Source organism: Thunnus thynnus, chromosome 15 (genome assembly GCF_963924715.1).
Source record: "Thunnus thynnus chromosome 15, fThuThy2.1, whole genome shotgun sequence".
In the NCBI taxonomy this organism is placed as follows: Eukaryota; Metazoa; Chordata; class Actinopteri; order Scombriformes; family Scombridae; genus Thunnus; species Thunnus thynnus.
This window is the reverse complement of record NC_089531.1, coordinates 13204292-13232281: the sequence shown is the minus strand read 5'-3', so window position 1 is coordinate 13232281 and position 27990 is coordinate 13204292. Positions and strand designations below refer to the sequence as shown.

The following is a 27990-nucleotide window of genomic DNA, read 5'->3' as shown; positions in this document are numbered from 1 at the left end:
AGGTGCGGCGATTCATGCTTTACATGTGGACGAACACTTGTGTTGTATGAAGGATTTTGAATTGTGCTAAACTGAACAGACAACACTTGATAGTTGGTTAAATGCCATGTTTAATATTTTGAAGAATGCACTGGTTATTACCAAAAAAAGATTACAAAATAGGCGCAAGAAAGGGGATAAATCATATTCTATTATTCAACACTGAGTACATACAGTACAATAATATGATAATCTGTAACTTAATATATGTTCACAAATTATTCATGTGCAAGAAATGCATTCTGCAAAAACCCTAACTTCTTTTCTCTTCAGTGCCATATTCAGAACTTATAAGAAACAGCCCAATCTGCCTAATTTGAGTTGAAAGTTGAAGTCGAGATAAAACCTCTACTATACGTTAAGTCACTCACTGCTCGGAGAACAGTGCAACTAGCTCCGGATATGCTGTGGTATGAAAAACTGTTGCAGAGGGGGGAAAAAAACTACTCCTGCTGAATTCCCCATGTTCTGTGAACCCACAAACTATCTGCTGGACCACTTCCCTCAGCCACGCAATCACATGTTGTACTTGTAGTATTTACAAATTGCATAAGATCAAAAATCCATTGCAACTCTGTCCCCTATCTTTCTTGATTTACAGCTCTTTTCCCCTCCTCCTCTTCTTCTCCCTCTTTCCTCCTCTCCCTCCCACTTTTCTCCCCTCGCTCTCTCTCTCTAACTGACTCAATCTTTCTTCTCTGCCGTCTCGCTGTCTTTTGGTTTCTCATCTGTTTTGAACTCCAGGAAGAAGTCATTGCAGGCGACTGTGAGGGCGCCCATCAGGATGATGAACTCAGTGAAGTCCACCTCCCCATCGTTGTTGGCGTCCAAGTCGTTCATCACCTTCTCAACTGCTTCATTATCTTTGGAGTTCTGTCAGTGGGGGAACACAGAGAAAAAGAGAGAGAGTTAAGAATGTGTGCTCTGTTTCGTGTGTGTGTGTGTGGGCATACATCACTGCACAGGCCTGCCTGTACTTGTGAGTCAGAGTATGTGAGTGCATACCTTCACTTGTGTGTCAGAGTATCAATGCATATTTGCAAGTGTGTCAGCGTACAGCCGCATACTTCTCTTACCCCTAAGTAGCTCCCCAGCTCCTCTAGTAGCAGCTCCTTCAGTTCACCCCTGCTCAGTGTGTACTTGTCGCCTTCCTTCCCTGAGTACTTGTGGAAGGTTTTTATGAGCATCTGCATGGCACTCTCCAGGTTGGAACTGGGCTCCTTGGACATGCTGGAAAGGGTATCAGGTCAAAAAGGTCAGAATCTGCCACAAAATGCCCGCTCCAGCCCCAGCTGCATGTGCGGTCACATAGCAATCAAGGGTGAAGCCACCACCAAGACAAAGTGATAGAGGGTAGGAAAACAAAGCAGAGGGGTTTTCCCCATTTCTAGGGGTCTAATAATGCTCTGTGTGTAGTGCAGAAGCTACTACTGACCCTAATTTAAGTATTCTGGTCACTGTGTGTGTGTGCGTGACTTTACTGGGTTTTACATTTCAGATGTTTGGATGGAAAGATGGAAAATACTTTGGAAAGGCTTTCGAACAATCTTACACACATTGTGTCCGGCATCTTGGAGCTTCTTGTGCTGGGCGCGTAGGGGAGACTGTGCACACACAGACACAGATAAGTCACTGTCAACGATGCAGAGTTTGAGTGTTAAAGACTTTTTCTCTTAATGTGTAAAAAAAAAAAGAAAAGAAAAGCACACTTCATGTCACCTCGTGCTGCATATAAAAAAAGTAGTTACTTTTGTCCTTAGGTAATCGCTATTGTAAGCTGAATTGGTAATGCATGTAACAATTGTCAATACAGTATCAGTAAAAAGGGGTTTCAATGTAAAACATGTCATGTAACAGCCGACACAAAATTCATCTGGTAATCACTTTCAGAGCCTGAGGTATCAGTGTATACACTGCCTTGTGCAAATATACTGTGCATACAGATAAGGTCATTCATTCACTTCCACACTCAGTCAGTCACCCAACTTTCAATCAAAGTTAACAGTTTAGGCTCTTTTCAGGACAAAAATAGAATCTATGAATCTATATTTAGTCTAATCCATATTGCACACAATACTGAGGGTGACAATCAACCCATCAATCTTCCTGTGCATGATTTATTAACTATTACAGCTATTACAAAAGGAGACCGGGATGCTAATGTCAGTCATCGGTTATTGCCTGCCATCATGCTGCGTGAGCATTGTACTGGAGAGGTCAGAGTTGTAGTCAGCAGGGACAAAAGAGCAGGCGAGTGGACACCAAAGCTGGCTAGTTGGAAAATCTATAGGGGTCATCTGTCTCAGTGACTGACACAATACAATAGGAAACCATGGAGACGAAAAATGCTATCAGTAACACAATATTGAGTATGGTAATAATGCATATGCACTATGTAATGTTAATGAAGGAGTAATATCCACGTTGAGTGACGTATTAAGTTAAAAACATGGTCCCAAAAAAGCAGGCTGAGTCAATTTCAGCAGGATAAAATATGTACTAACTGATCTGTTTATCCATACCTGCTATTAGTTGCAAGTCATGCATTTATCATACATGATCATACATTAATGCCAGCTTTTGTTATTTCTTAACACTGCTTTAAACACTTATTTCCATATTTCATTGAAGTATAATTTTCCTGTCATGCTCTTTTTCAGAGCTTGCACATCAAACAAAAATCTTCAAACGACGCCGACAGTTTTGTCTGCAGGTCTTCAGATGAGTGTCCACTACCCGCTGCTCTTAATTCTCCGAAGGTTTTTGATAAAGGCACATAAAATACTTTATTACGCTACAAGAAAACCATCAGATACAGAGGAGAAAGTACAATGAAGCAACCCCTCCAAGCTGTCTGTCTTACCTGAGTGTTGATGGAGGGCCTCCTTTGTCTTTGAAGAGGTGCAGGGGACAGAGCCAAGGCAGAGATGGATGGGGAGAGAGTTTGCCAGTGGCTTAAATATCACCTGTCCCAATTCCTCCTCCTCCTCCTCCTCCCCCCAAAACTCCTATACCCGCTTACATACCTGCTTCTGTTTCACAACCTTCCTCTCTCCATCACATCCATACAACTCACTCACATGCTTGCAAGCAGATAAACACACACACACACACATGGCCACAAACAAAAATACGTTGTCACAGTTTTATTCAATATTAGCCATTACACATGTTGCATAGATTAAGCAAAAAAAATGATACAGCTATTACATATGAAGTTGAAATAGCGGAGTTTCCTGGAGATGACAGTGGACTGAAATGAGTCCGATTGCTAAACTCACACACACCCTCTAGTACTTGGCAGGAAATAAACAGAGTACATCAACACACAATGACACAAGCCTGCGCAATACCCTGGGAATGGTCCCATAATCGCATAACAATTTGACCCAATGAGCCTTAAAAAAGAATCTCCATATACTTGTATGTACACTTGGAGGATTCTCTTTATCTATGTGTCTCTGAATGAATGAGACTCATTGTGTGGCAACGATAATCTGGCTGTAAACACTCCCTGTTGCAAATCTGCCGCGTTACGTTCCAGCATGTTTTTAATCTACAAGGAGTTAGGGTTGGGTGGAGTTTACACTATGGGAGAGTAACATTACTGCCGGTTCAGACGGTTCAACCTCTCTGAAAAAAAGCCCTTATAGCTCACTGTGTCCACCTGATAATCCAAATAGGTTAAAATACAAATAAAATTATTCCCAGATAATGTTTGACCCAAGTGTGTTTACTGCAAATTCCAGCAATCAGTTGGTAGTGCAAGTCAAGTACATTTAAAACATGCCTGTTGAAGTGAATTTTCATTGATCCAGTTTCTTCTTATCATTATTTTGAGAGCATAGAAAGCAGAGAGGAGTGATTAAAAAAACTGCAGCGTGTTTAAACATGCCTGGCCTATGGGGGACAGCAAATAAGCTATGCAGCTTTCCAGTATATATATATGTATATACAAGATGCAAGTGCCTCAGGCCTATGTACATGTTGAACAGAGAGCTAGCTGTAGATGGTGCAAGAGAGTGATATGTTACCATTAGTTACAGAAAGTACCTTGATACGAGAAGTATTTTGATATATATAAAAAAGAATATAATAAAAGCAATAATAAAATAGTCTAAATAGCCCCTAATGTCCAATAAGGTTGTTAGTCACCATAGCCCATGCAGGAAATGTAGCACTACGAGTATAAAGGCTGAGCAGAAAGTGTAAATGAGTATTTACAATGGGAGTGTCGCAGTGGGGCAGGGTGACCACATGACTCAGGTTTATTTGTCTTGCCCATTTTGCTGCTGAGCTGTTTCAAGTGCCAGGTGCTGTTTCGGTGCATAAGGTGCACATTTGGTAATGTGCCCAGAATGTGACTAAAGCACTATGTGGCCGGCCGGCCAGTTAGACCTATAACTTAGCAGGCTTGCAACACGAGCCATTTTCTCATGGCTGCATTATTGATGGCCAGACAATTTACAGATCATGAAATTGTAATTAACAAATTGCATATAATGTGACAAAGAACTAAGTTTTTCAAGTGATCTCCATAGTGGTCCAAAGGAAGAGTTAAATATAAAGTGGTAGCAAAAATTCAAGGCCATGTAGAACTTAAATAATGGCCACAATAATAATGGTAATACAATGATACAATGGCAATATCTAGCAAATACGTTTCTGATAGCATGCAATGTCTTTATGTATTAGCCTGTTGTAAAAGATCACACCACATAGATTCATATTGATGGCTCAGTTCTTCAACCTCTGACAATAAAACAATCCCTCTGACACTACCACCTTGTCTGATGGGCAGGATCACTGCAGCCTGGGATTACTTTCATCTTATTGTTTGTGTCCCAGGGTGTGTTAACCATCAAATACCTTATCCAGCAGTTTCCCAATGCCGGGGAATCAAAGATCCAGTTGCAGGTCAAACAGGGTCTTTAAAACTAGGTGTGACCGGCAAACAAATGTGCAAACCTGAACAACTGGTGTTAGAACCAGCAGAAAACAAGCAAAACAATGAGCAAATTTTAAAGAGATCGTCTGAAACAAAAGTCAAGTTTCTGCTCAGGCCTTTTCATTGCTGCTCCACCACTATCCAGTCCCTTCATATACTTTACTATCCAGCATCTTTATGGTTCAATGAAAAGAATCTGACTATTTAAATGCCATCTTTTGGCAGACGCAATAAAAGCATAATTGTATCATAAAGTACATGAGATAAAAACAGCCGCCAAGCAACACTTGTTATGTGTTTCTTGATTTTCTTGACATCTTGTTCTTCTCCACCCGTTCTAATCCAAGTGGATTTGGTTGCACAAACACGTTCTCTGACTGGCTCAGCACTTGTCTCTCCCCAGCCCACTTCCATGGGACTATTTTTGGCTCCCCCTTTGACCATAAGGGTCATTTGGTATGAATTCCATCCTTGAATCTTAATTATTTAGCCAAGGGCCACACCTGATCTTCCAGTTCCTATTCAATGACTGACTATGAGTGAAGAAAATATATGTGGCAGGTTCCAGTTGAAGTGAACCTTTCTGGGAAAAAGAGAGACAGAGAGCCCACACTGTAGAGTAGAAAGATGAGGAGGGGAGGGTGTGATGGGGCAGAAAGTACACAATTAAAGATGAGCGTCAGTAATGCAACACCTCAGCAAAACAATTTGTTTATTGTCATGCCAAATCAGCTCCAGAGCATTGTGAGTTGAAAGGGGAAAATATGTTAACTGATGTAGCTAGTGTTATGGACAGGATTTTCATGCAACCATTAAAGGAATAGTTCAACATTCAACATCTATACAAAAGAGTAAACAACAAGATATAATGAGATAATTAGTGACATTGTTACCTTCAGACAGAGCCAAACTAGCTGTTTTGCCCGGTTTCCAGTCTTTATACTAAGCTAAGCTAACAGGCTACCGGGTGCAGCATCATATTCAACTGACACATGTGAGAGTCTTTAAGTCTTGTTAAGAAAGCTAATAAACAAATTTCCCAAAATGTCAAACTATTCCTTTAAGCCATTAGCGCTCAGTAAGGTGTATACTGCAGATGCATGGCACAGCTGTAGAAGAAAAGACCCAGACAGAGGCAAAAGTGGGTAGAGGACGGGATTTAAACTGAACACCTTGTCTGCAGTGGTGTGTTAACATACAGTGACAATGAGGTCATGTGTGTCAGTGTGCTGCAGCAGGGGAATCATACTTTGCAGTAAGGTTTTCACAGGGATACGGCATGCACATGATAATGAGCATCTGCATGCTATCATAGTATTATCATAATGAGGTAAATGTGCTATATAGTGGGATGCACATGCTGTACATATGAACATAGTGGTAAGTAGTAGTACAAAGTAATAACTCTAATGTCATGTACATGTATTATTTATCATATAGGAGGAATGGGGTTTCTTCAGAGCTGGGTTTGTAATGTTTGTACTTTTACCGATATTTTGTATTTCAAAGTTGTGAGTACTTGGAAAAAAAAATCTTTAGTGGCTTAAAACTTATTTTTAGCAATGTTAATGCTGTGTTTTATGTAGTGTTGAATGTAAGCGTGTAGTGTGATTCAGATAGAGGAATGGATTGTCCCCTATGAGGTTGCCTCCTCTGTCTTCTTTTCCCCATCTTCCTCCCCAGCTGCAGCCGCCTCCTTCGTAGCTTCCTCCACCTTTTCTGTCTCCTCCACCTTCTCCACCTCTTTCACTGCCTCTTCCACCGCCACTCCAGCCGCATCTGCCGCTGCTTCCACTACCGCCACTGGCTTCTCCTCCTCCTTTGCTGCTTCGGGCTGCGTCTCTCCTTCTGCCTTTGCTTCAACCTTAATATCTACATTTCCGTCTGCTTTTGGTTCTATCTTTACTTCTGCAGTTGCTTCTGCCTTCGCCTCTTCCTTCACCTCTGGCTTTGCTTCCTCCTTTGCCTCTGCGTTTGCCTCTGGCTTCTCCTCCTCTTTGTCCGGGACGCTTTGTGCCACTTGTCCGGATGCAGAGTTTTGGGCAGGCTCCTCATCTTTGGCAAGGACACGCTGCTCGCTGAGCGAGACTGCCAGGTAGCCGACCAGCTTCATGTACTCCTCAAAGCCAACCTTGCCATCTTTGTTAGCATCCAGTCCCTGGCCCATGTTGTTGACCGCCTCCTTGCTCTCTGTGTCCTGGGTGGGCACACAGAACCATGAGATAATCAAGCATGATGACGAGTGCACTGTATTTCTACCTGGACTCTTACTGGTGACATCACCAGACACGATTTGTAAATGATACTCCATCGGTGACTCTACTTACATTATAATGCTGATGTATGTCATTCTATCATAACAGATCACTTTGCGTATTCACATATTACACCACCAATGGTCACGTTTAAGACTGGGCCAGTGCTAACACAAGACTACTGTGTCCCTTCTGTGAGGTAGTTACATAATGCAAGTGTTGGTAATATATCAGAAAGGGTCAATGAAGATTTCCTAACCGACAGGATGTTGCTGAGCTGGCTCTTGACGAGGCCCTGGAACTCTTTTGGTCCTAGACTCTCCTTTCCCTTGGTTGACTTCAGGAAGACCTTCACCACGGTCTGAATGGCTGCCTCCATGACTCCTCTTTCTGGGAAAAGAGAGAGGTCAAAAGGTCAAAAGAGTGGTGTGAGATAGATAGATAGATAGATAGATAGATAGATAGATAGATAGATAGTGATTAAACTTGTCGCTGTTATTGCGTGCTGTAAGGGAGGAAACTTCAGGATAGTCTGATTGGAAAAGCATTCAAGTGAAGGGCACATCCAGTGGAAAATGAAACAGTGGATCTCCTCCATGTCCCTGCGAGGCCTTTCGTTTCAGGTGTTGAGTCTGGAGCCGCATTAAGGGAGGGACAGTGACGTGAGATAAGCGGAGAGGGTGAGAGGGAGTCTGATTGAGAGACAAGCTGCGATGCACAATGGAAGTTCTGATCTTTGATAGGTCATCTGATCTACTGAAGCTACCGAGGGGACTAGGCTTCAGATTACCTAAGGGATTACCTAGTCCCTGTCTGCTCTTGTCTATCTCTCTCTCTTTCTCTTTCTTTCTCTCTCACCAGCTGCCTATCTCTTTTACGGTGCCACTCTCTCTTCCTTTGCCTGCCACTGTCTCATCCGCCCTCTCTGGCCTTTTCTTCTCCTCAAGCCACTGCCTTCACACTGTTCCACACACAGATACACGCATCCGGATGTATTTGACAGTGAGGCTCGATACTGAACAGCAGCTGATTTCCTTTCATTAAAAGCTTGCATCATTATTTGAGTATCAGTAGGTGACTTATATATCCGGTAGATGTAATCATAAATGTAGGTCTGGACAGATCTAAAGATAATTCACCACCTTTGTTTTACAACATTGCTCAAAATGTAAAACATGCCAGTAGGTGACACATCCTTACAGGAATTCCATTCATTGCTTTCTGTGGAGATCACTTAGACAGGAATTTACAGGCCAACTCCGAGCTAGTTTGCCCCAAAGCTATGAGAGGATATGTTCAAAGCAACTGTACAAGTCTGTCAGCTTCAGTATTCAAATGCAGCAGAGCAAACAACACTGCAACGGCTCCTGGTTTCAACAGGACGCCGCCTTGCTCATGTCCGCTGAGTGGTCATTTGTAGACAGCAAATTAGTATCTCAGTTACTGAAGTACGTGTCACACTCAAGCACCCTCCAACCGTGCATTTTCTCTGCAGCAGTCACCACAAGCCACGGCCAATTAGAGAGCCATGACACTGTAGCATAGGGCCATTAAAATCTAAAATTTCACAAGACCCCTTTCAGATTTTACTCATTGACCTACTGATCTCTAAGTGTCCTGCTCTGACGCACTCTGCCACCACATGAGAACTACTCCACAAGTTTGCATGCAGAGTGAGCCTATCTCATCAGATTGGCAATACAGCTATCACTGAACAAGGGTAATAATGTAATAAGTAAGCAATTAAGCTGTATAAATGTTAGATTGACGCTACTTTTTAACTTTCTGTCTATTTTTGTCAGTTTTTGTCATATGCTACACACAGATCCCTATGTAGGAACCTTAGGGGACTTCTTCCTGCACCGGTGACACACCCTCTGAAGCCTGAACACACCAGCGCCTTAACTTGCTCTCCTGTGCGTCCTAACCAAAAATAAACAGCAACGACATTTCTTCTATTATTGGATTGACAATTCTGTCTATTCTCACATTCATTATTTACCAAGTGGCCTGTCTTATGGTTGTTGCCTGCTTGGACACAGTCCAAACACGTGCCCCAATTTCGACAAATGAATTCGAGGCTTGCATCACCCGGCCCACGTCAGAGCTTCATCTTGTCCCACTCAGAGGACAAACTAATCCCAGGTATTTTTCTTAAAAGGCCCCAAAACAACTGCGCAAATAATTAAATATACAGGCCTACAACCAGAGGTTTCCCGTTTCCCCCAAGAGCCCAAAAGGAGATGGAGTGTTGCGTTTCCAAATGGGCGAATGTGATACGGTATGTGCGCAGAGTAATGACAATACTACCGCTCGTGTGGCATAAAATATTAACAGAGGAACAAGTTAGGTTGTGGCTGTAAATTGCAGGCAGCAGACGTACCGCGGCTGTCTTTCTTCTAAATCCTCAGATATGTTTGGAAATACACACGAGTGAACGTTCAAACGTGAGCACAACATTATTAACAAGCACCAGATCTGTCAAACTTAATCATTAACACCACATCCTAGTTTAAATATTGAAAAACAGAATTTTAAGAGGTTGTCATAAGCAACACAGCCCCCCCTCCTCCCCCCCTCAAAAAAATCCACACATATAGCCAATTTGTCACTCTTGTGGGCCTCTTTATAGAAAGCATATTGTGCGCAAAATGTTGATTTTGCGCAAAAAATGGGTTTTTACGCGCGATCCTCGTGTCCACTGGATATACTATGTTTAAACTCAACTCTCTGTCACCTCAAGTCATTTCAATTTTTGATGGGCTGGATGCATTTGATCGACAACTTGACAACTGATCTACATCAAAATATCAAATATCTTTCCGAGCAGAGAGAAAGAGAGAGAGAAGGGGAGAGCATATGGCAATCAAACAAGGCCGACAAAACCGTAAAAGTAAACGTAAATAAAAACACATACGAGCTACTAACTATTATCATTTACTCTTTCATAAAAGTGCAACGTGAGCCTAAAAACTTCAGAGAACTGCAGTCATTGAAAACGTCCTGCAGTCAGACGGCGGCCAAGTTTCATGGGATGGCTCTTGCAAGAGTATAACGAAACGTGGCAAAAACGATGAGCAAATACATTGCTTATACGGAGGAGAAACGTGTAAGAATCCAGAAAGACACATTCAACTCACCGTATATCGTCTGCGGGACAGGAGAAGTGTATAAATGTGCGCAAATTTGAGTTTCTGCCCTCTTCTCCGCCTTTCTACGCTGCTTTGAGCCCAGAGAACTTGCCAAACTAGTAGGACTGCAGAATCTCTTCCGTGATTTAGGTTTTTTTTTTTCTTTCCTTAAAACTTTTCCCCCTGACAAGTCAAAGGGCGTGTACCTGGAAGAGTGAGAGGGAGAATTGGGAATGTGGAAGAGCGCAGGAGAAGGGAGTAAAAGTGTATCAAAACACTTCTACTTCGTTTTTATTGGAATTATCTTTGGCTCATGGGCCAGCTGTTTCGCGTCATGTGTGATTTGCACAGTTTCACGCCAACTAGCCAGGCTTGTGGCTTGGAGCGGCTTCATCTGCAGGGACGAGGAGACAGGGCGGGTGGGATTACTTCATCCGCACAAGGCTCAGTCGCTTTCAAAAGTATTTCAACTATTGAAATGCCAATATAGAGTCTCTAAGGGTAAAACTTTGTAACTGAAATTATCATTCAGTGTTTTACAATCCTTTTTATAGAGGAGTTGTTTTACACATCTGTATGTCCCTGTGGTTGTTGCCAACAACAAAGAGATGTATTAATGGGACACAGTTTTCCACCATCAAAAGTAATAGACATAAACAGAATCATATTTTTGAAGACAGACAGATTTTGCAATGATAGAGGCTCAATCTTTTCCCAACTGACATTTACAATAATAAGAAATGACTCCAGGAAAGTGGTGCAAGCAGTAAAAGCAGTCTTGCCAGATTCTTGTCAAGGCTTTCAAGTTTTTTTTTTTTAAATTCCCTCTGAAGATTAAATCTTACTATGGGTGCTTCTTTTTCTGGATAAATGAGACACAAGCCTCCACTTTCAGATGACCCGGTGATTGGACTCCTCTATACAGAGTTGTCCACACAGGCCTGTGGCCACACTAGATGGGTACTCTGCTGCTCATTTTCTCCCTTTCTTTGTTGCTGCTGACTCATTTGCCCGTCATCACTCCCCCTTCACTGGCACCTTAACCTGTGTAATTTGGATACAAAGGTCACATTTTCTTATCTGTTGAAAGATTTTCTGAAACAGTGAGCAGCACCTTTTTTTCTCTCTCTCACAAAAATTAAAACAAAACTGCTGCTGATCCAGCCAACACGCATAACTCTGTCTAGACATCAGAATTAACACAAAATTACCATAATATTATAACTATAACATATTTATCTGCTAAACAAGCATAATGTAATTCAACTACAAAGCCTCAAAATAAGTCTTCACAAACATAATGGGATGCATTTGGTGAACATGTATTCCCATTATAGGCTCATTGACAGACAGTGAAGACCAGGCTTTGCTTTTCCATCTCAGCGGCTTAACGCTCGGACAGGCAGCTTTGTACAGGCATTATGAAGCTCTGTGGAACAAGATATGGTCTGCATGGTGTAGTTGTGGAAGCAGAAGGATTACAGGACCCTAAATCAAGGCTGCACACTCTTGCTAAAATGTGGACATGCAGTGAATGAAAGACAAGAGACAGAGTGTTGGTGGCTGAGGGTTCAAGACAGCGAAGCCTTTAATTCAAAGTTCCCAGCATTCAACAAATGGCTAACTAAAGAATTACATATGTGGCATTGGTGGAGTGCTAAAAAGAATTCAAGTGCCTTTGAATTTACAGTTGGACAGCTCGATTGAGTTGATTGATGTTACACAATCTGCTCAAAAGCCTGAAGAAGCAGAGCTCTACTGGCCGAAGCCACCCTGCTTGCTCGCCAGTTTTCCAATCAGCTGCCAGAACTCGGAGAAGGTCAGCTCCCCATCGTTGTTTTCATCCAGAGAACCCATGAGCTGGTCGATCGATGCAGGGTCGCTGGCATTCTGTAGGTGATCACAGAGAAGACATCCTGATCATTACAAGCTCTCAGTGGGCTGCAACAACTACAACTCTGCAAGACTGTCCTGCCACCTATTGGTTGAGTGTAGTAGTAAATACAGATGAAGTATAAAGTTGTTTACAGTCACACAAAGGTTCCTTATGACAAAATCCCTTAAAAATACACATTTAATGTGTATTTTTACTTAATACTTTACTTAATATATGTTGTTAAAAGTACAAAATGTACAGTATATTCTTTATATGTGAGTATATGTTTGAGTATTTTCTCTTTTCAGGATGACTGTATTAAGATATGTATAGAAATGTAAGATATGTAAGATTTAGTACATCATACTTAAATGTTTTGAATTAATGGATCACATTTTGATAACTAAATAACCATTTAAGTAAAAACATGGATCTGTCCGCTTTTCTCCATTTCATAACGTTGTACAGCAAATATGGCCTTTTTCACTTTGACTCGTCATTAGTAGGAAAATCACAGGTGTTACTTGTAAGATTAATAATGGCCTCGTTGTATTCAAGCGTTCCAATAAGCCATGACAGCGTGATAGTGAGCCAGCACGCACAACACCAAAACCCTGAGACTGAAGCAGCCAGAGGTGAATTCAACTATCATTAATTTGATTATTTACACCTGTGTTTTTCCTACTGCGACATGTCCTTATTGAATAACTTTCATATCAAGACAGTGACTTATAGTAGAGATCATATACTGCTAATTTGAGATGGAAAATAGGCATCATTTTGACATTGTATACACTAAATGGTTGATCATATAGCATATGACACATAGCTACTGTATATCAGACACCAACACACAGCAAGTACATGTGATAGTAAACTGGAAGTGATACAATATAGTATAATAATTGTATGTAAGTGAACATAATCACTAATAATAATCACTTAAAACTAAATATATTGTGTGTTTTTTTAAACACAGAGCATAAATTGTACATTTTACAGAACATGATGTAGATTTTTTCACATGATGATGAGTGTGACACTGCTCTCAACTTAGAGAAAGTTAACTGCAAAACTAAGTTGCAGCAAGAATAGATTTCTCATTGAAGGGTTACAGTGGAGTTTACAGTTAACTTAATATTCCCACCATAATGTGTCTCAAAGGATCGGTTCACAATTTTTCGAGTCTGTCTTAAAACAAATGTAAGGTGCCCATATGATCGTTTAAACAGGTTTTCCTTGCTCTAATCATTATTTCTGTTCATACTGGCCAGTCAAAGATCCCTTTCTAATGTAGTTTCAATGTAAGTAACAGGGGACAAAATCTACAGTCCTCGTTTTGAGTATAAAAATGTATCCTGAAGTTTATCTGAAGCTAGTATGAGGTTTCAGCAGTCTAAATTAGTGTCAAATGACTCAAATCAAGTGCATATTTTCGTAACTAATAGTCTTGATTTGACTCAGACTGCTGAAGCCTAAAATTGTGAACCTACCCTTTTATAAAAATATGATTACATCTCCTGAGGCCTCAAAAACCATAATGGTGCATATATATAATCCCCAGTTTTCTTAATGGGTTTCTGAATGTCCTCAAGACGAGAAGATATCAGATATCAGCAGGAAAAGTAGTTAAAAGCAACTTGTAAGATGTACCTTGACATAGTTGGGAAGCTGAGAGGTCACCAGGTTGGTGAATTCCTCTTTGCTCAGGGTGCTGGAGGATCCGTCTTTACCGGCGTATGTCTTGAACTGGGAGACAAGGGTGCAGATGGCAGCTTCCATGATGGTTTGTGCTGAGGCGTTACCTAGAAGAGAGAAAATCTTTCATTCTGGCATTGAAGTATACGGATGTAAAGAAATAAGAGAGGATGTGGTCTCACCTGTTGAGATGCTGTGTGGCGTGTTAAGAGCAGATACTCAAGAGCCTTCTCTGTCCAAACTGACGATCATCCCTCTCAATATATATGCTTCATCCTCATTCATTGATGCAGACATCAGCGGAAAACACTTAACCTGCCTTCTTCTCCCCCATCTGGAAACCTGCCCTTATCTCTTCCAGATTTCCACTACCCTGGGGGATGCACATTAAAAAAAAAAAAACCTGCACACATACACAGCTTTACACAAACATACACAAAACTGCTACTCTGTCCTACAAAGGGCAAATCTGTACTGATGATGGGACAAAACTTTTTCTGTTTGTTTGCAGAGCGAGGGATTTACAGATAACGTCATTGTCAGGCCGTTCTAATCAAGCCACTGAATCATGCATGTGTAAGCAGTAATTAGTTTATACAAAACATGACTCAAATAATGTGGTATTGAGGACAAACACACACTGTTTCATGTGTTAGATTTGGGAATTACAGGAGTAAATGTGTGTGGATTACCTGCAGAAAGATTAAAAATAGACATTGGTGACTTTATTTTAGATTATCTGGTAAATATTTTGCAGTTTTTTGCAGTTTTGGATCCATCTGCACAAGCTGAACCAGGTGGTACCTTGTAATAGAAATCATAGGCCTGCTAAGGCAAAAGTGAAACAAAATAATTCATAAAAGTTACAACACTGTTGTATTGTACAATGCTTCTACGGTGACTTGTTTGTAGTATTCAAAGAATGAATAGCTCTCGCCCCAGTTTCATAATGAATGCCTGTTCTCAGTCATGTTGCTTACATTCTCGTTCATCAGTGTATCGGGTCAATGACCGACCGCCACACTGGCTGGTTCTCTCACGTACCTGGCGAGCTGTGAGTGATTTCGTGCCTGTGAACGTGTCAGCACCTGCTGCTCCGAGTATTTAATCTGCATGTAAATATTTTAGTTTGGCATCACAGCTGTGATAATAGATGCCTGGCATGCCAACACTTCCACTTCCCACCAGAGAATGAGTCACACACGCCAAGTCACACATGTATCATTGTAAAGTTTTCAGTAGTAAAATAGTTCAAGCCATTCTTCTCATAAATACATGATATTATATAAATATAACAGAAAAACTGACATTCAACTGGAGCGGTTCAATAAAGACACTACTGACGTATTTAATGGTGAAAAATGTATTGAACTTAACACTGACTTCCTAAAAGAGGACATCATTGATGATGGGAGAAATCAGAAATGATGCAAATTTATCAATACATTTGTCCAGGGATCAATTACATGCAGTTCTGAGCCAGTTCCTAAATCATCAGTAAGCACAGAGCCATACTGTAGTCCCGCAAAGACAAAAGAAACCCCCAAATGTTGGTTAAACTCTCATAAATGTGTTTCAAGGAGGATTCATTTGTTTAGATTAAGCTTTCTTCCGATCACTTTGGTCTAAAAACTTTAAAAAAAAAAAAAAGTTTCTCTGTACAACAGCAGAGAAAACAATGTTAAACAAAAATCAGTTCCACACTTTATGTGTAAACCCTATGACATTCATTCTCTGCCCTACAAACAGCAGTAAAATCGCAAGGATTGTAAACTTTTCTTCTTTATCTTGCAGAAGCAAATGAAATCAAAAACCTCTTCTCCAATCGAACATATTTATAGTAATAAAGGCACGTAAGCAGTAGCTGGCAAGCTAAATTTCTGAAAACCAAAATAATGGATAACTTCACCATTTTCACATTCAATGACGTGTATGGCCTGGGACATGTACAAAGTCTGTGGTTCTCATTAAAAATACAGAAAAGTTGCAGTGTCGTGACAGAATAAATAAAATAATGAAACACTTCAAAGCTTCTTTCAATCGCTGAAAGATGAGAACCAACAATCACAATCTGTCGCTTTTAACTTCACATCCACCTAAACGGGGAAAACTTCACAATTACTGAAATAAGACAAGAATTAAAAACAAAAAAAAAAGGTAAATAATTATTTTGTCTCAAAGAAGTAGCCACCACTAGAAAGCAGTTCTATAATACTTAATGGATTTTGCCTGGCTCATTCAACGCATAAACTTGAAAAACTAAATGAAACGTAACAGCTTTCTCATGTTCATTGTTTTTCTAAAAACAAATAACCACTAAATTCCTTGTGTGTATGTCGGTTTATATCAACCCACTAATAAAATAAGAGGAAATGAAAAAAAAAAAAACCCACTGGTTTGGTTGCCAATCTCATTTAGGCGAATTTTAAAAATCCATTAACACGTAGGGGATTACTATAGGCGACTAAACTCTATACTTTTCACTCTGAATGTTCTCATGTGTTGGAGGTCCCCATGGCTACATTATAAAACTTCTTTAAAGAGAACTACTGTAGAATTAAAAAAAAAAAACATGATAGAAATGAAAAGTGAGAGAAGAAATCAGCTAGGTAAATGTGAATGTTTGAGAAAAGTGCTAAAGTGGTTTAGCAGTTATCAATTCAATTATGGCTATCGCTAGTTTGTCCTATTGCTTTTTTTTTTTTTGAGCAGCATTTCACGAACTGGTTCCTGGTTTTTCCACACATCGGCTGTCAACTGACATTTGGGAGTCGGAGGCTGAATAGCCTGTCAAACCCAACGCTTAGGGCTCTCAAACAGTACTCTGTGTGTGTGTTTGATCAAATCTACTCAAGAGCTGCTGATGCAAAACTGGTCTGACCTGATCTGATTCTTATCACTGAAAGACCTGGGATCTGATCCTCTGGGATTGGACAATTACGCCCCACTTGAGGCAAATGGTATCTGCAAAAATTTCTCAGCATTTGTCGTAACCTGCTTGGAGAAGGGGCAGGTTTTTTTTCACACACTGGACAGACAGTCAAATGCCAGAAAAAGTCAGTTAAACATGTCTTTCTGTCATTGACAACGTACCTAATACTATATGACATATATGAACAGATTTAACCCCAAACCCCCCTAGAATTATTTGCAAATACCATCTCCTTAAAACCATGTCTTTTTGTGTGATCTGAATATTATCAGTTTACATTATGAACTGCAACATGCACTAGGTATTGAGAAAGCACTATATAGCAGAGGAAAATCCACACAACACATTACTGAAGGACTTTGCATTAGGAGGCATGGCCTGACAGAGGTAGGTAACAACAACTAAGTCCAAAATGACAAGTACAAGTCTAGCTTATAATTAAAGACTCAGAGGGACACGTTTATGAGAGGCACAACCACTCTGTACCAGAAGCTTTTTTTCTACTACAATTACAGCTCTGAAGAGGAGAAGGTAGGCAAGAAATGTCCTATAAAACCACCACTTTTGCTGTATCTTTGTGTTGTATTTTACTCTTTTCCCCTCTATGTTTCTTTTTTTTTTAGGCTGTGGCAGCAAACTTCCACAGGGCCTCTCGTTCAAACTCCTCCATCTCCTCCTCCAGGGAGTCGTCGTCCTTTTGCCCATCTTCTAAAACGTCCACCATGTCCTCCAGAATGTCCGCCACGTCCTCGGCAAAGTCGCTGAAAAGAACCCTGTCGTGGATAAACACCCCGTCCTCAAAGAAGTCAGCGGTCAGCTTTCGGATCTTGTCCTTGCTCTCGGGTGAAGATCCTTCGAGCTTGCTCAGGTAGCCCTCCAGAAGCTCCTCGAACTCAGGTAGCTCCACTGCGTAGAGCCCTTCCTTGCCGGCGCAGTCCTCCACAGAGCTGCAGCCCACCTGGGGGCGGACGTTCCGTCTGAGCTTCTGCTCCTGGTCTCTCCAGAAGTCCTTGTTGCTGTTCTGATGAGGCTGGCGGTGCTGGTGATGGTCATGCTGCTGCTGATGTTTGTGGTCGTGGGACTTCTTACCGGGCCGACCGTGCCACGGTTTCTCCTTCCTCCTCTCCTCCCTGTCCATTCTGCGCTCATCCTTCTTCCTCTCCCACTCATCCTGGTGTTTCCTCCATGCCTCTTTGTGAGTGTTTTGCTTTTGAGGCTTCCAATCCTTCTCCTTCCTCTCTTCTTTGTCCCTCCATCCTCCCTCTTTGCTAGGTTTCCAGTCTTTCTCGCCTCTCCACTCCTTCTTCTCCTCTTTCTTCCAGTGGTCCCGCTCTTTGTTCCCTTTCCACTTTGACTCCTGTGGCTTCTTCTTCCCCCACCTCTCAACTTGTTCAGAAAGCTTCTTCTGGATCTCCTCCAAGCTGTCCCTGACTCGCTTCCTGTCGCCTCCGTCTTTTTTCATCCCTTGCAGCCTCTTCTTGCTTTCCTCCAAAAGAACCTTCTGCCTCTGGAGTTCTTCCTTCAGCCTGCCTCCCTCATTTTTATCCTTCCTCCTCTCAGGTCCAGCTGATTTCAGATTACTCTGACCATCTTTGTCACCAGGCTGAGGGGCTGAGCTTGAGGTAGCTGGAGGCATTTCCTGATCAGCTGCAATGGATTCAACATATAAAAGTTCGGTTGACTTTTGTAGCTAATTATATGAGAATGGTCAAAAGATTTGTATTCTGAGGACTACTTTTTTAATAATAATAATAAATTAACTGATTCACTTCCTGTTTGCCACATCGTACCTGTGAGTTGGCTGAGTTCAGTCACCCTCGCCCTCAGACTCTCCAGCTCTTTCTTTAGGTCAGGCAAAGATGACAGCTCCGCCTTCAACTTTGTGTTTTCTTTTTCCAGATCTGCTTTATGCTTTTCATCACCGCTTGCTGCTACTGCCTTCAGCGCTGAGTCGAGTTCTTCTTTCTGAGACTGACGAATGAAGAAACATGCTAAGTGCCTCGGTCAAATCCAAGTGTTGCTCAATTTGGGCGACGATTGTAAATGTAAATATGTATGTAAACATACTATCTATATCTTGTAGTTTATTGAAACACCATGATGGGGTAAAACAACATCATTAGCCTCAATATGACTGTATACTGACCTGTAGTTGAGCCTCTAGCTGAGCGATTTGTTGGTTTTCCTGTGTCAGTTTATCCAATAGCTCTTTCATATCCTGTGGATCACTGCTAAGTCCGTCCTGGATTGAAAATCATTGGCAAATGAATAATACACATACTTTTAGATAATCCTTATTTTTCTCTAGCATTTATCTTTAAAGTTTTAAGACAGTTTTATTGGTAGGATGGTAGGAACAGACCTGGCTTTGTTCTCCATCACTCAGTTCGGAGGCGTCAAAGTCACCTGTCGGATAAGAAAACAACACATCTGTCACACAAGTTGTAAAAAAGACGACTGTTGTTGACACACAGCTGCTGCGCTTTGTTGTGAAATGCGTTCTATGAGCATGGACGCTACGTTTGTACTATGCAGAAACTATTTGTTTAGGCCAAATTTTTGTCATTCCATGTCAGAAGTGCGATACAGCAACCTAAGCATCCTTTACTGTCCACCCAAGCAGTGATAAAGAGTATTATTGTGCAATCCAGACTGCGTGTTATTTGCCTTTTTCTGCTGCCGCTGCATGAGGAGTGAGGGCAGATAAGTGCTTGGATAAGCTATTGAGTGTTAGCCAGCTAGAGTAGAAGCTTACAGTGATGTCTTATCTTAAGTACTGGACCTACCATTACCCAGGTCAGAGAGGAAACCTGTTGATACAGTACAGCTTAGTCAACAAGATCTAAAAACAGACATCTATCATTTGCTGAGAACTGCAAGTAAATGTGCTAATGTAAGTCGTGAATACAGCCATCATCAAAGGAGGGAATGTTGAGTATATTATTGTATTTTTTTAACACTATTGACAATAAAATATAGTTAAATCTCTCAAATGTCTCATGCAACTGCTGTAAAGCCTCTACCAAGCATTCAAGACCAACACCAAGCATTCAACTTAAAATATACATCTTAAAATAATAGAAACATATTGTAAGTTACAGAAAACATAAACAAGATAAAAATCTAATAATAAATGATATCAACATAGTTTAGATTACATTGTTAATGTGGTGTAACTGTGAGTAAAAGCAATACACAAAAAGCAGAAGCGAAGCAGCAGTCTGAGTTAAGTGTGAGAGGAACTCACCTGAGAGGAAAAGGGAACCTAAGAAGAGCAGGACCAGAGCACCCACGATACATTTGTTCAAGGAGAACCATGGTTTTTCCTCCTTCTTCTCAGCCAGCTTGAATTCCACTTCCTCCTCCTCATCTTCCTCATCTGATGTTCTTGGTCTTGGTGCCTCAAAGGAGGGCACATTTCTCCTCCTCAGTCCCTCATCATAGCTGCTTGTGTCACCCAAGTCAAAACTACTGGATGGCTCTAAAGGAAGTAGAAAGGTAGTAAAATGAAAAAAAAAAGAGATCCTGAATATGAAAAAGCAAAACATCAGAGAGTTGTCACATTTTATTATTAATTTTTTTTGAAAGATGATGATAGTGAGGACTAAACCAAAACCACATGTATTCCAATGTGGCCCAGAGTCACTTCAACAAATCATCCTGACATCTTTGGCGGCAGAATTGTCAGAACTGGAATCATTTCCAAAATTGTAATTATCTACTGGCAGACTGCCACATACTAAATACCAAAATCTAAGTGAATACATGAGCTGAGAAATACATCACTGTGTAAACAGCATGTTAAAAATGCCTGACAAAAAGTCAGTACCGCTCATGAAAACGGATGGCATTTTCTTGCTAAATTATGACAACAGTAATTTCATGCATGGGGGTTTCTCATTTTCTCCCCTGTGTCTATGCCTTCCTGTCCCACTGATAAATCATTTTCCAGCTGCTAGCGTGACACAGATAAGAAACATGTTAACCAATTCTTCTGCAAGAGGACTCATTTTCCGCTTCTAGCAAGTAGTGCTAATTACAAAGGGACATTAACCACTTTCTTTACTCCAGGCTGTATAACCAACTGAGCAAAGCTGTTAATTGCTGCTGGGCCTTGGACCCCCTGGGGCCTCCACCAAAGCCCTGGATTACTGTGTGGAAGTTTGTGGTGATATGATCGATTGTAACTTTGTTATAAATATTCACCACTAAAGCATGTTATCAGCTGATATGATAAGGGCATTAAGATGGGTCTTGCTTTATTACCTGATCTTGAGGTTCTGTTTTAAAGAGGGGCCTTGTGTCAAAATCTAGTTGTAAAACCTTAATTATTTCAGCTGATATTGCATTTATATGGTGCATATTTCTAAATTAGTTTGTGTGGATCATCATACTACACACCAAACCTGAGGAATATTGGACACAAAGCACAGAGAGGATGAAAAAGGGGGGTAACAGGAACCCAGCAGCTCATTTTGTCCATTTTGTCCAGTTCCAACACCTAACTAAAATATCAGATGTTGAGAAATTATGTACCATTTATTTAAACTATTTTATTCTGTTGCCTGTTTTCCCCTTTGTCTGGCATTGGTTTCATTTATAAAATTAGCTTTTTAAAAAAATCATTTTGAGTTGTTTTTGCCCAGCTAGAGGTGACTCATAGGGATCGCAATGTCAGTCTATCCAACACTTTGGTCCAGAAGAACATACCTTAACAAACTTTAGGCCAAATTTCCATGAAGGTGTAATGAACACAGCTGTCTCTCGAGGCAACTAACAGGTGGTATTGACTTTTGGTCTTATTTAAGTAATATAAAATACATTTGGGAGGAATTGTGTGATTGTATCATGGGTATATCTTGCATCCATCATCCACTGTTCATGTAGAATAATCCCATACCTTCTTGTTCTTCTTCTCGCTCATACTGGGTCACTGTCTGTGATGGCTCCGTCTCCTCCTCCACAGCCTCAGCTGAACCGACAGTCTCTGGTGCAGGACTATCAGCGATGGGGCCTTCTGTCACCAGGCTCTCTGGGACTGGGCTTGGTGGCTCTGTACTCTCGTGAACGAGGCTGACATCAGCTTCAACATGAGAGGGAGGATCAGCGGCTGTAAGCGTCTCCGTGGGGATGTTAACCTCAGGTTCAACAGTGAACACAGGACTCTCCTCAGAAAGGCTCGCCCCAATATCAGCAGGCGTGTCAAGCACTGGCTCAGCAGAGACAGGGATCTCAGTCACGAGAGCAGCAGAGCTGAACTCCTCAGGCTCAGCTGGGGGGAAGTCAGGCACAGGGATATCGAATGGAGCCCCCAGATCAATGTTGGTGACAAAGGGTGTGGCACCAAGAAGCTCACTGTCACTGGGTGAACTAGTTACAATATCATGGATGACAGGAGGCTGACTCTCCAGATCTAGGTCTGGAGGGTCAAGGGGGTTGGGTGGAAGGGGACTCATCCGGGATGGACTGGAAGGGATGGGACCCTCACTGGACTCTGGAGAGGTCTCTTGACACACCTAGAAATAAAAGACATAAAAAGGTAAAAACTCCTGCTGCGGATGTTTTTACAGGGTTGTATATACATCATTGACATGTGATCTTTTGTAATAAAGTGATATAATTGTGTTCCTGGTGCATTTCGCTCAGCCAGCATTGTATTTAGCACTTCTCCTTTAGTCAATGACTTCCTAAAGTATTGTTCAGAGGGACTTATGACAACTCAAAGAGAAGGTCTAATCCTCTCACATTTAACCCTTAATTATATCTAAGCAAAAGCATTGGTATAGTGAGATCAGCCACCTTGCTGGGAACACAACATCCCATCTTGCCAAATGCATCACACTCTATTAAGGCTACTACTGGTGTATCTCTACCCCTTATATGATGGATTTCATCCTGTATGACTCTTAAATATAACTTTAACTGTAAATTTAGAGTACTGCCTCTTGATTGGGACGAGCAATTAAGTCCGGTATAAAATGTTGATGTCAAACATCTAAAAAAAGTTCCACTGTTAAACTGGGATGCAGCTATTCTGGAAATGAATATTGTCACATAGTATATGTGTGGTCAATAAGAAAAGGCCATTAAACAAGAAATTAGACCCAAAAATTAATCACCAACAGTTGGTTATGACAATGTAAATACCCTCTGGGTTAGGAGGTTTTGTTCTCTTAATATTGACTTGTTTAATAGTTGGCATGATATTCAAAAACACAGAAAACAGTAGTATGTGTGCTTAACTTGCACTATGATACAATTACTGCATAGTTTCATTGAATACCAACCTGATGGCCTTCTTCAGACAAGACAGTTTCTACTGGAATGTCACTGGGTTTGAACTCCGCAGCAGCTCCTGGAATCACATCAACACTACAATATGAAACTGCACAAGCTTTAAAAGCACTGTATTCAACAACCCTAAACACAGAACTTTAACGTGCCCCTGTACTTTTGACTTCGAATACCTGCCACCTCCTCAGAGAGACTGGGGACGTCGCCCAGGCTCTCTGTGCCGTCGTCCACCGGCCCGACATTCTCAACAGCAGCTTCCTGTAGAGTAAGAAGATCCAGAGAGATCAGACTCCCAACAAGCATTTAAATTAACACCTCGTACTCTTATTAATAACACTGACCTTGACATTTATGGCACACCCAGTATAGGCATGCATGCACACAGCCTGTGCAGAGACGCCGATATTTCTTGTTTATCATCTATCACGGTAACTGAACAATGGAGTTTTATTTTAACTTGTGATGTGCCATGTTGTTATCATAATTAACAGTGTGTAGCAAGTAATTACTGAGTCATATTTATCCCATGATGTTTTCTGAAATACAATGATTATGATTCCAGGTAGAAATTTCCGCTGTAGTTCGACAACAATAACAATAACATCCACCATCAAATGTGATAACACATGCCATTCCTAAACTGATATTGCGATATGAACTCAGTTGTCATATTTCATCCACCCTCATTGATATTAACTGGGTGGCCGAAATATTACAAACACCTCTCTGTATAATGCTTTACAACTCAACAGGATCACAAGCTAGGGCCTCCAAAATGTCCAAAAAAGTTGAATCAACATCTATCTAAAATGGTTTAAACAAAACTGAACATCATAACGTTCATGAAGGCAGGATTTAATGCAGGACGGTTGTATTAGACTGCATGAGTTTTAGCTTTTAAGATGTACCTAATAAACTGGCAACTGAGTGTATGGATACCTGAGGAGGATTTTCTGGTTATTGCAATATAAGTATTGTTCAGACAGACACACAGTCATACACAAATGCCTGCACATCGTTGACATACCGAATAAACAACGTAACAGACAATGGATATGGAAAACAGAAAAGCCAGTATCTGACTTGGCACTCTGCAAAAATTCAACATGATTTTACCATCATAGGCAGGCTCAGAGTTGCAAGCGTAGGCATGCCACATTTGACTTGACCTGTATTCATGAGACAGGAAAATAACCATCCTCAGGCACACAGAGCTCAGAGCAGAGTTTCCTGAGCTGGTTTCTCTGGTCTTACCTCGGGGGAAAGGAGGGTCCAGCTGTTGGTGGAGGAGCCACTGCTGCCTGAGCTGCTGCTGTTGTCAGACATCGCCCTCTTCAGGCTCGACTTGGCACAGCACGGGACAGATTCAGCTTTATTATATTCTGCAGACGACGACAGAAACGTGTGTTCATTGGACATGCCTGATAACATGCAGGATGCCTTGTGGGAGTTATCTAGGTGTAATCACTAATCTGACTGTAGTTATTAGTGTGGATGTGGGTAGGGTATTAGCCAAATTATAAGCATGCACAATTCTGAACGTGAAAACACACACAAAATGACAAGCTATGTCTCATTTTCTGCAGTATTTGATGTTCATTATAAAAAATAACAGACTAGGAAGACCCTACTAGGCAATAATGGTAATTAGGAACATAATACACCGCACAAACAGGATAAAGACCAGATTGTCGTTGATACAAGTTATGTAACGGTGTGGTGGCATCCATAACATACTGCTGCGCAGTTAAACAAAGGGTTCAGTCAGAAGAAACAGGAATCTCCTGATTATATTAATCACCGGTGCTTTTTTCTCCAGCCAACCATTCATTCAGACGCATCCATCCACTCCATCTGTGTGGCACTTAAATGACCAAAAATGGTCAAACCTCAGAAACAAGCAGTTCATTTCACCCGAAACGGGCGAGCTAATGTATATACTCACTTGTCGCAAACACTAGGTTAGCTATCTCTCTGTTGTTCACGTCTAGCAACCCAAATTAAGACGCAACATATGTTTTAGCAACCACATTCAATGTTCTCATATGATGGTAAACAAAGGATGGTAGGCTGACTCGTCCCACTCCCACTCTTCCGCGTTCTCATTCAGGCCCCGCTGTTAGCCAGCGTCCAAACACCTGCTCGACTCCATCCACTTAAACACAAAGAAGACGTTTTATTTACCCCACTTGCTTATACTTCAGTCCCCCGCAGTGTTTTTTCCTTCAACGTTTTGTTTTTTTTTTAGCATGAACAACGCTCCTCTCTTCCCGTGAACTTGGGAACTTTGGGAATTCCAAGCTGCGTCACGTCGACCAGACGCTTCTCGTCCAATGGGATTTCAGCTAAAGCTACGCTGAGCCCGCCCCTAAAGCGACGCTGGGCCAATCAGATAGAAGTGTCGTGTCAGGAAAAAACGACAGCGCATCCCAGCGTGATTGACGTCCGCAGGTGAGAGTGACAGGTGATGTGCACCAAGGGTTTTAATAATACAACTTCATATGTGAGCCTAGCTCTCAAGATGCATGCGTGCACATATATATATATAGATATATATACAAGTGGGAGAGACCAGCAGGACCAGCCACACACTGACACGTCTGCAGAGCTATATTTGACTGCAGGGACTTACCAGAGTGGACAACCCCTCCACTCCGGTTGCACCAGCATAGACATTAATTTCATCACCTGGCTCTTTCTACTTTATTATTAGAGTGTGTTTACTGTTTTGTTTGTGACTGTCACATTTACTTTTACACCTAGGCTTTCTGAAATGAAAACACACAAAACACTGTTAGGTTATTAAAGTAACTGGTTGACAATATAGTGTCAGATAAGTTATTTATCCCTCATTCTACCAACATATTTAACATACCAGGACTACTGACTGGGGTCCCTGGGGACTCCAAGAATAAACTACTGTAAGACACAACTACCACAGCAAAATGTTAACTTATTTCTTCTCAAATCATTATTAGTTATGTAATTAATGTCATCTAAAAAAGCACACTAATATTATTTTATAGTTAGGGTCAACCTAACCTACCAAGAGTTGTATTTAGAATCGTCGACAGAGCACATGAGGAAATCAGTGTGTGATACTTTGAATTAGGACCCATAGCAAACATGAATTCAATGAATAATTCCATCTATTAAAACTGCATAAGCAGAATTGGGTGCTTTTGACAAGGGTCCCCCAGGACCCCAAAACATTGGTATTTTTCAAAAGCAGTAATTAAAACAGACACAGAAAACAATGATATGAAGTCATTAGGAACAAAATGATTGACAAAGTCATGAAAAATAGGAATGATAGAATAAAGCACCTGTGAGAAATTACAAAAAGTATTCCTCTGGGGTCTGCAGGTACCTCAGTCAGTAGGATTAAGGTTTTTTAAGTACTCAGAAAATATCAGAATGTAGAATATACTCCATTTCTAGTAAAAGATTTTTACTTAAAGATCCCCTCCAGACATGTTTTAAGATATATGTAAAATACTCTACTTTGACTAATAATTTGAGACTGATATGGTTTTTCCACAAAATAAGTTAAATTATCTTGTTAAAATGTTAAAATTACATCTTCTCCTTCTCCCTCAGTAAAAAAAAATCCAGAATCTATAAATATACAAATATTTTTAATTTCAAAAGTTGACTTGCTGGACACAAGATGTTTCCAACTTCACTGTAAAGTCCATTCTAAGTGTTTGTGCACTGAAGGGTTCAAGTTTCCACATCACACTTGTGTAAGTTGAATACTGGACCAGGATCAGCTTCCAAACTATTTGTGATGTCACAAATCCTGCTTGTCAACCCACCACTTAAAATCGGATTTTCAGTGAGCTCAGGCAAACTTTCCACTTTCAGCAGATCAATGTGGAAACAGTCTGAATATGTGTCAAACCCTGCACATACATCATTCTGCACAGTGAAACTCAAACATCCAACTGTAAGAACAAGAAGAAAAACATATTTTTGAGTGGAGGGGGGCTTTAAGTACACAGAAGTATTATCAGCACACTGCACTTGAAGTAAAAGTCCCCTTCCATAGTGATGTTTATTGTATTATTATTGTTTTATCATTACTGATGCATTAGTAAGCAGCATTTAATTTTTGCCAGTGGTCATGGTGGATTCAATATTAACTGCTTTATATATACTGTTGGCAAGTTTATTGAATATAATGATGCATCATATTTTATAGACTGGTCATATGTAAATCTTAATCTTCAAACCAACTAGAAAATAATGCTCTGAAATAAAAGTAGAGAAGTAAAAAGTACAATCTTTCTTTCTGAAATGTAGAGTGGAGCAGAAAGGTAAAGTAACATAAAGTGGAGACATTCAAGTAAAGTATAAATACCTAAAAATTGTATTACAATGTAGTTACAGTACTTTCCACCACTGGTAGTTGTGGTAGACAACTTATCAGTGAAACAAATTTATTATTACTTTGTAAGCTTACTACAAAATCACAGACTCTGTTAAATAGCTATACTATACAGTACTTAGTGAAATCTTGATATTTTCTGACTTGCTCTCATGACGAGAATCTCCTTTTCTTACTTAATTTGTAAATAATAAGTGCTTAGAATTATTTGGCTCTGACCATTTGACCGTTTTCTGACTGTGATCTGTGTTGTTGTTAACTAAAACTTTAATAAATGTTTGATTGTTTGATCATGCAGATTATATGCTGGCAAATTTAGTGTGAAATGTTTTATTCATCTTTCTTAAATGCAGCATTCTATGTCTATGTAAGTATTCTATGTAAGTATTAATATGCCGAATATGTACACTTTAGTTATTGCATTGTT

At 40.7% G+C, this 27990-nt stretch overlaps 4 protein-coding genes across 8 annotated transcripts; all 4 read right to left on the bottom strand.

Annotated features, from left to right (window-relative positions):
- Positions 1 to 109: 109 nt before the first annotated feature.
- On the bottom strand, positions 110 to 3043 carry s100s (S100 calcium binding protein S). Of its 2 annotated transcripts, none has more exons than XM_067612700.1 (4): positions 2903 to 3043; positions 1596 to 1671; positions 1116 to 1269; positions 110 to 912 (listed from the first exon to the last, which is right to left on the bottom strand). In XM_067612700.1, the coding sequence occupies exons 2-4, from the start codon at positions 1607 to 1609 to the stop codon at positions 724 to 726; spliced, it is 357 nt and encodes a 118-aa protein (XP_067468801.1). In that variant the 5' UTR covers positions 1610 to 1671; positions 2903 to 3043; the 3' UTR covers positions 110 to 723. The 2 variants fall into 2 exon arrangements, with proteins under 2 accessions (XP_067468801.1, XP_067468802.1); XM_067612701.1 differs by having other exon boundaries at positions 1596 to 1643.
- A 127-nt stretch (positions 3044 to 3170) lies between these two features.
- Positions 3171 to 10656, bottom strand: s100u (S100 calcium binding protein U). Its single transcript, XM_067612699.1, has 3 exons — positions 10383 to 10656; positions 7502 to 7632; positions 3171 to 7184 (listed from the first exon to the last, which is right to left on the bottom strand). Exons 2-3 carry the CDS (start codon positions 7619 to 7621, stop codon positions 6624 to 6626), a joined length of 681 nt encoding a protein of 226 aa, XP_067468800.1. The 5' UTR covers positions 7622 to 7632; positions 10383 to 10656; the 3' UTR covers positions 3171 to 6623.
- A 1271-nt stretch (positions 10657 to 11927) lies between these two features.
- s100a11 (S100 calcium binding protein A11) lies at positions 11928 to 15170 on the bottom strand. 2 transcript variants are annotated; one of them, XM_067612694.1, is made up of 3 exons: positions 14130 to 15164; positions 13903 to 14054; positions 11928 to 12263 (listed from the first exon to the last, which is right to left on the bottom strand). In XM_067612694.1, the coding sequence occupies exons 2-3, from the start codon at positions 14029 to 14031 to the stop codon at positions 12129 to 12131; spliced, it is 264 nt and encodes an 87-aa protein (XP_067468795.1). In that variant the 5' UTR covers positions 14032 to 14054; positions 14130 to 15164; the 3' UTR covers positions 11928 to 12128. The 2 variants fall into 2 exon arrangements, with proteins under 2 accessions (XP_067468795.1, XP_067468794.1); XM_067612693.1 differs by having other exon boundaries at positions 13903 to 15170.
- Positions 15171 to 15294: 124 nt separating this feature from the next.
- pbxip1a (pre-B-cell leukemia homeobox interacting protein 1a) lies at positions 15295 to 25629 on the bottom strand. 3 transcript variants are annotated; one of them, XM_067612690.1, is made up of 11 exons: positions 25358 to 25629; positions 24428 to 24555; positions 23347 to 23431; positions 23167 to 23234; positions 21780 to 22395; positions 20127 to 20360; positions 19666 to 19689; positions 19242 to 19285; positions 19026 to 19121; positions 18670 to 18850; positions 15295 to 18526 (listed from the first exon to the last, which is right to left on the bottom strand). In XM_067612690.1, the coding sequence occupies exons 2-11, from the start codon at positions 24497 to 24499 to the stop codon at positions 17499 to 17501; spliced, it is 2448 nt and encodes an 815-aa protein (XP_067468791.1). In that variant the 5' UTR covers positions 24500 to 24555; positions 25358 to 25629; the 3' UTR covers positions 15295 to 17498. The 3 variants fall into 3 exon arrangements, with proteins under 3 accessions (XP_067468791.1, XP_067468792.1, XP_067468793.1); XM_067612691.1 differs by lacking the exon at positions 25358 to 25629 and adding an exon at positions 25119 to 25296; XM_067612692.1 differs by lacking the exon at positions 19666 to 19689 and having other exon boundaries at positions 25358 to 25626.
- Between the last annotated feature and the right edge of the window lie 2361 nt (positions 25630 to 27990).

Bases quoted from the DNA above. Each gene is read 5' to 3' on its own strand.
- s100s (XM_067612700.1), bottom strand. The intron at 913-1,115 runs GTAAGAGAAGTA...CCCCACTGACAG, and splicing joins AGCTGGGGAGCTACTTAGGG to AACTCCAAAGATAATGAAGC.
- s100u (XM_067612699.1), bottom strand. From the start codon at position 7,621: ATGGAGGCAGCCATTCAGACCGTGGTGAAGGTCTTCCTGAAGTCAACC. The intron at 7,185-7,501 runs GTTAGGAAATCT...GTGCCCACCCAG, and splicing joins AGCTCAGCAACATCCTGTCG to GACACAGAGAGCAAGGAGGC.
- s100a11 (XM_067612693.1), bottom strand. From the start codon at position 14,031: ATGGAAGCTGCCATCTGCACCCTTGTCTCCCAGTTCAAGACATACGCC. The intron at 12,264-13,902 runs GTACATCTTACA...GATCACCTACAG, and splicing joins AGCTTCCCAACTATGTCAAG to AATGCCAGCGACCCTGCATC.
- pbxip1a (XM_067612690.1), bottom strand. From the start codon at position 24,499: ATGTCTGACAACAGCAGCAGCTCAGGCAGCAGTGGCTCCTCCACCAAC. The intron at 23,432-24,427 runs GTAAGACCAGAG...CTTACTCTACAG, and splicing joins GGACCCTCCTTTCCCCCGAG to GAAGCTGCTGTTGAGAATGT. The intron at 22,396-23,166 runs GTTGGTATTCAA...TTTTATTTCTAG, and splicing joins TGTCTGAAGAAGGCCATCAG to GTGTGTCAAGAGACCTCTCC.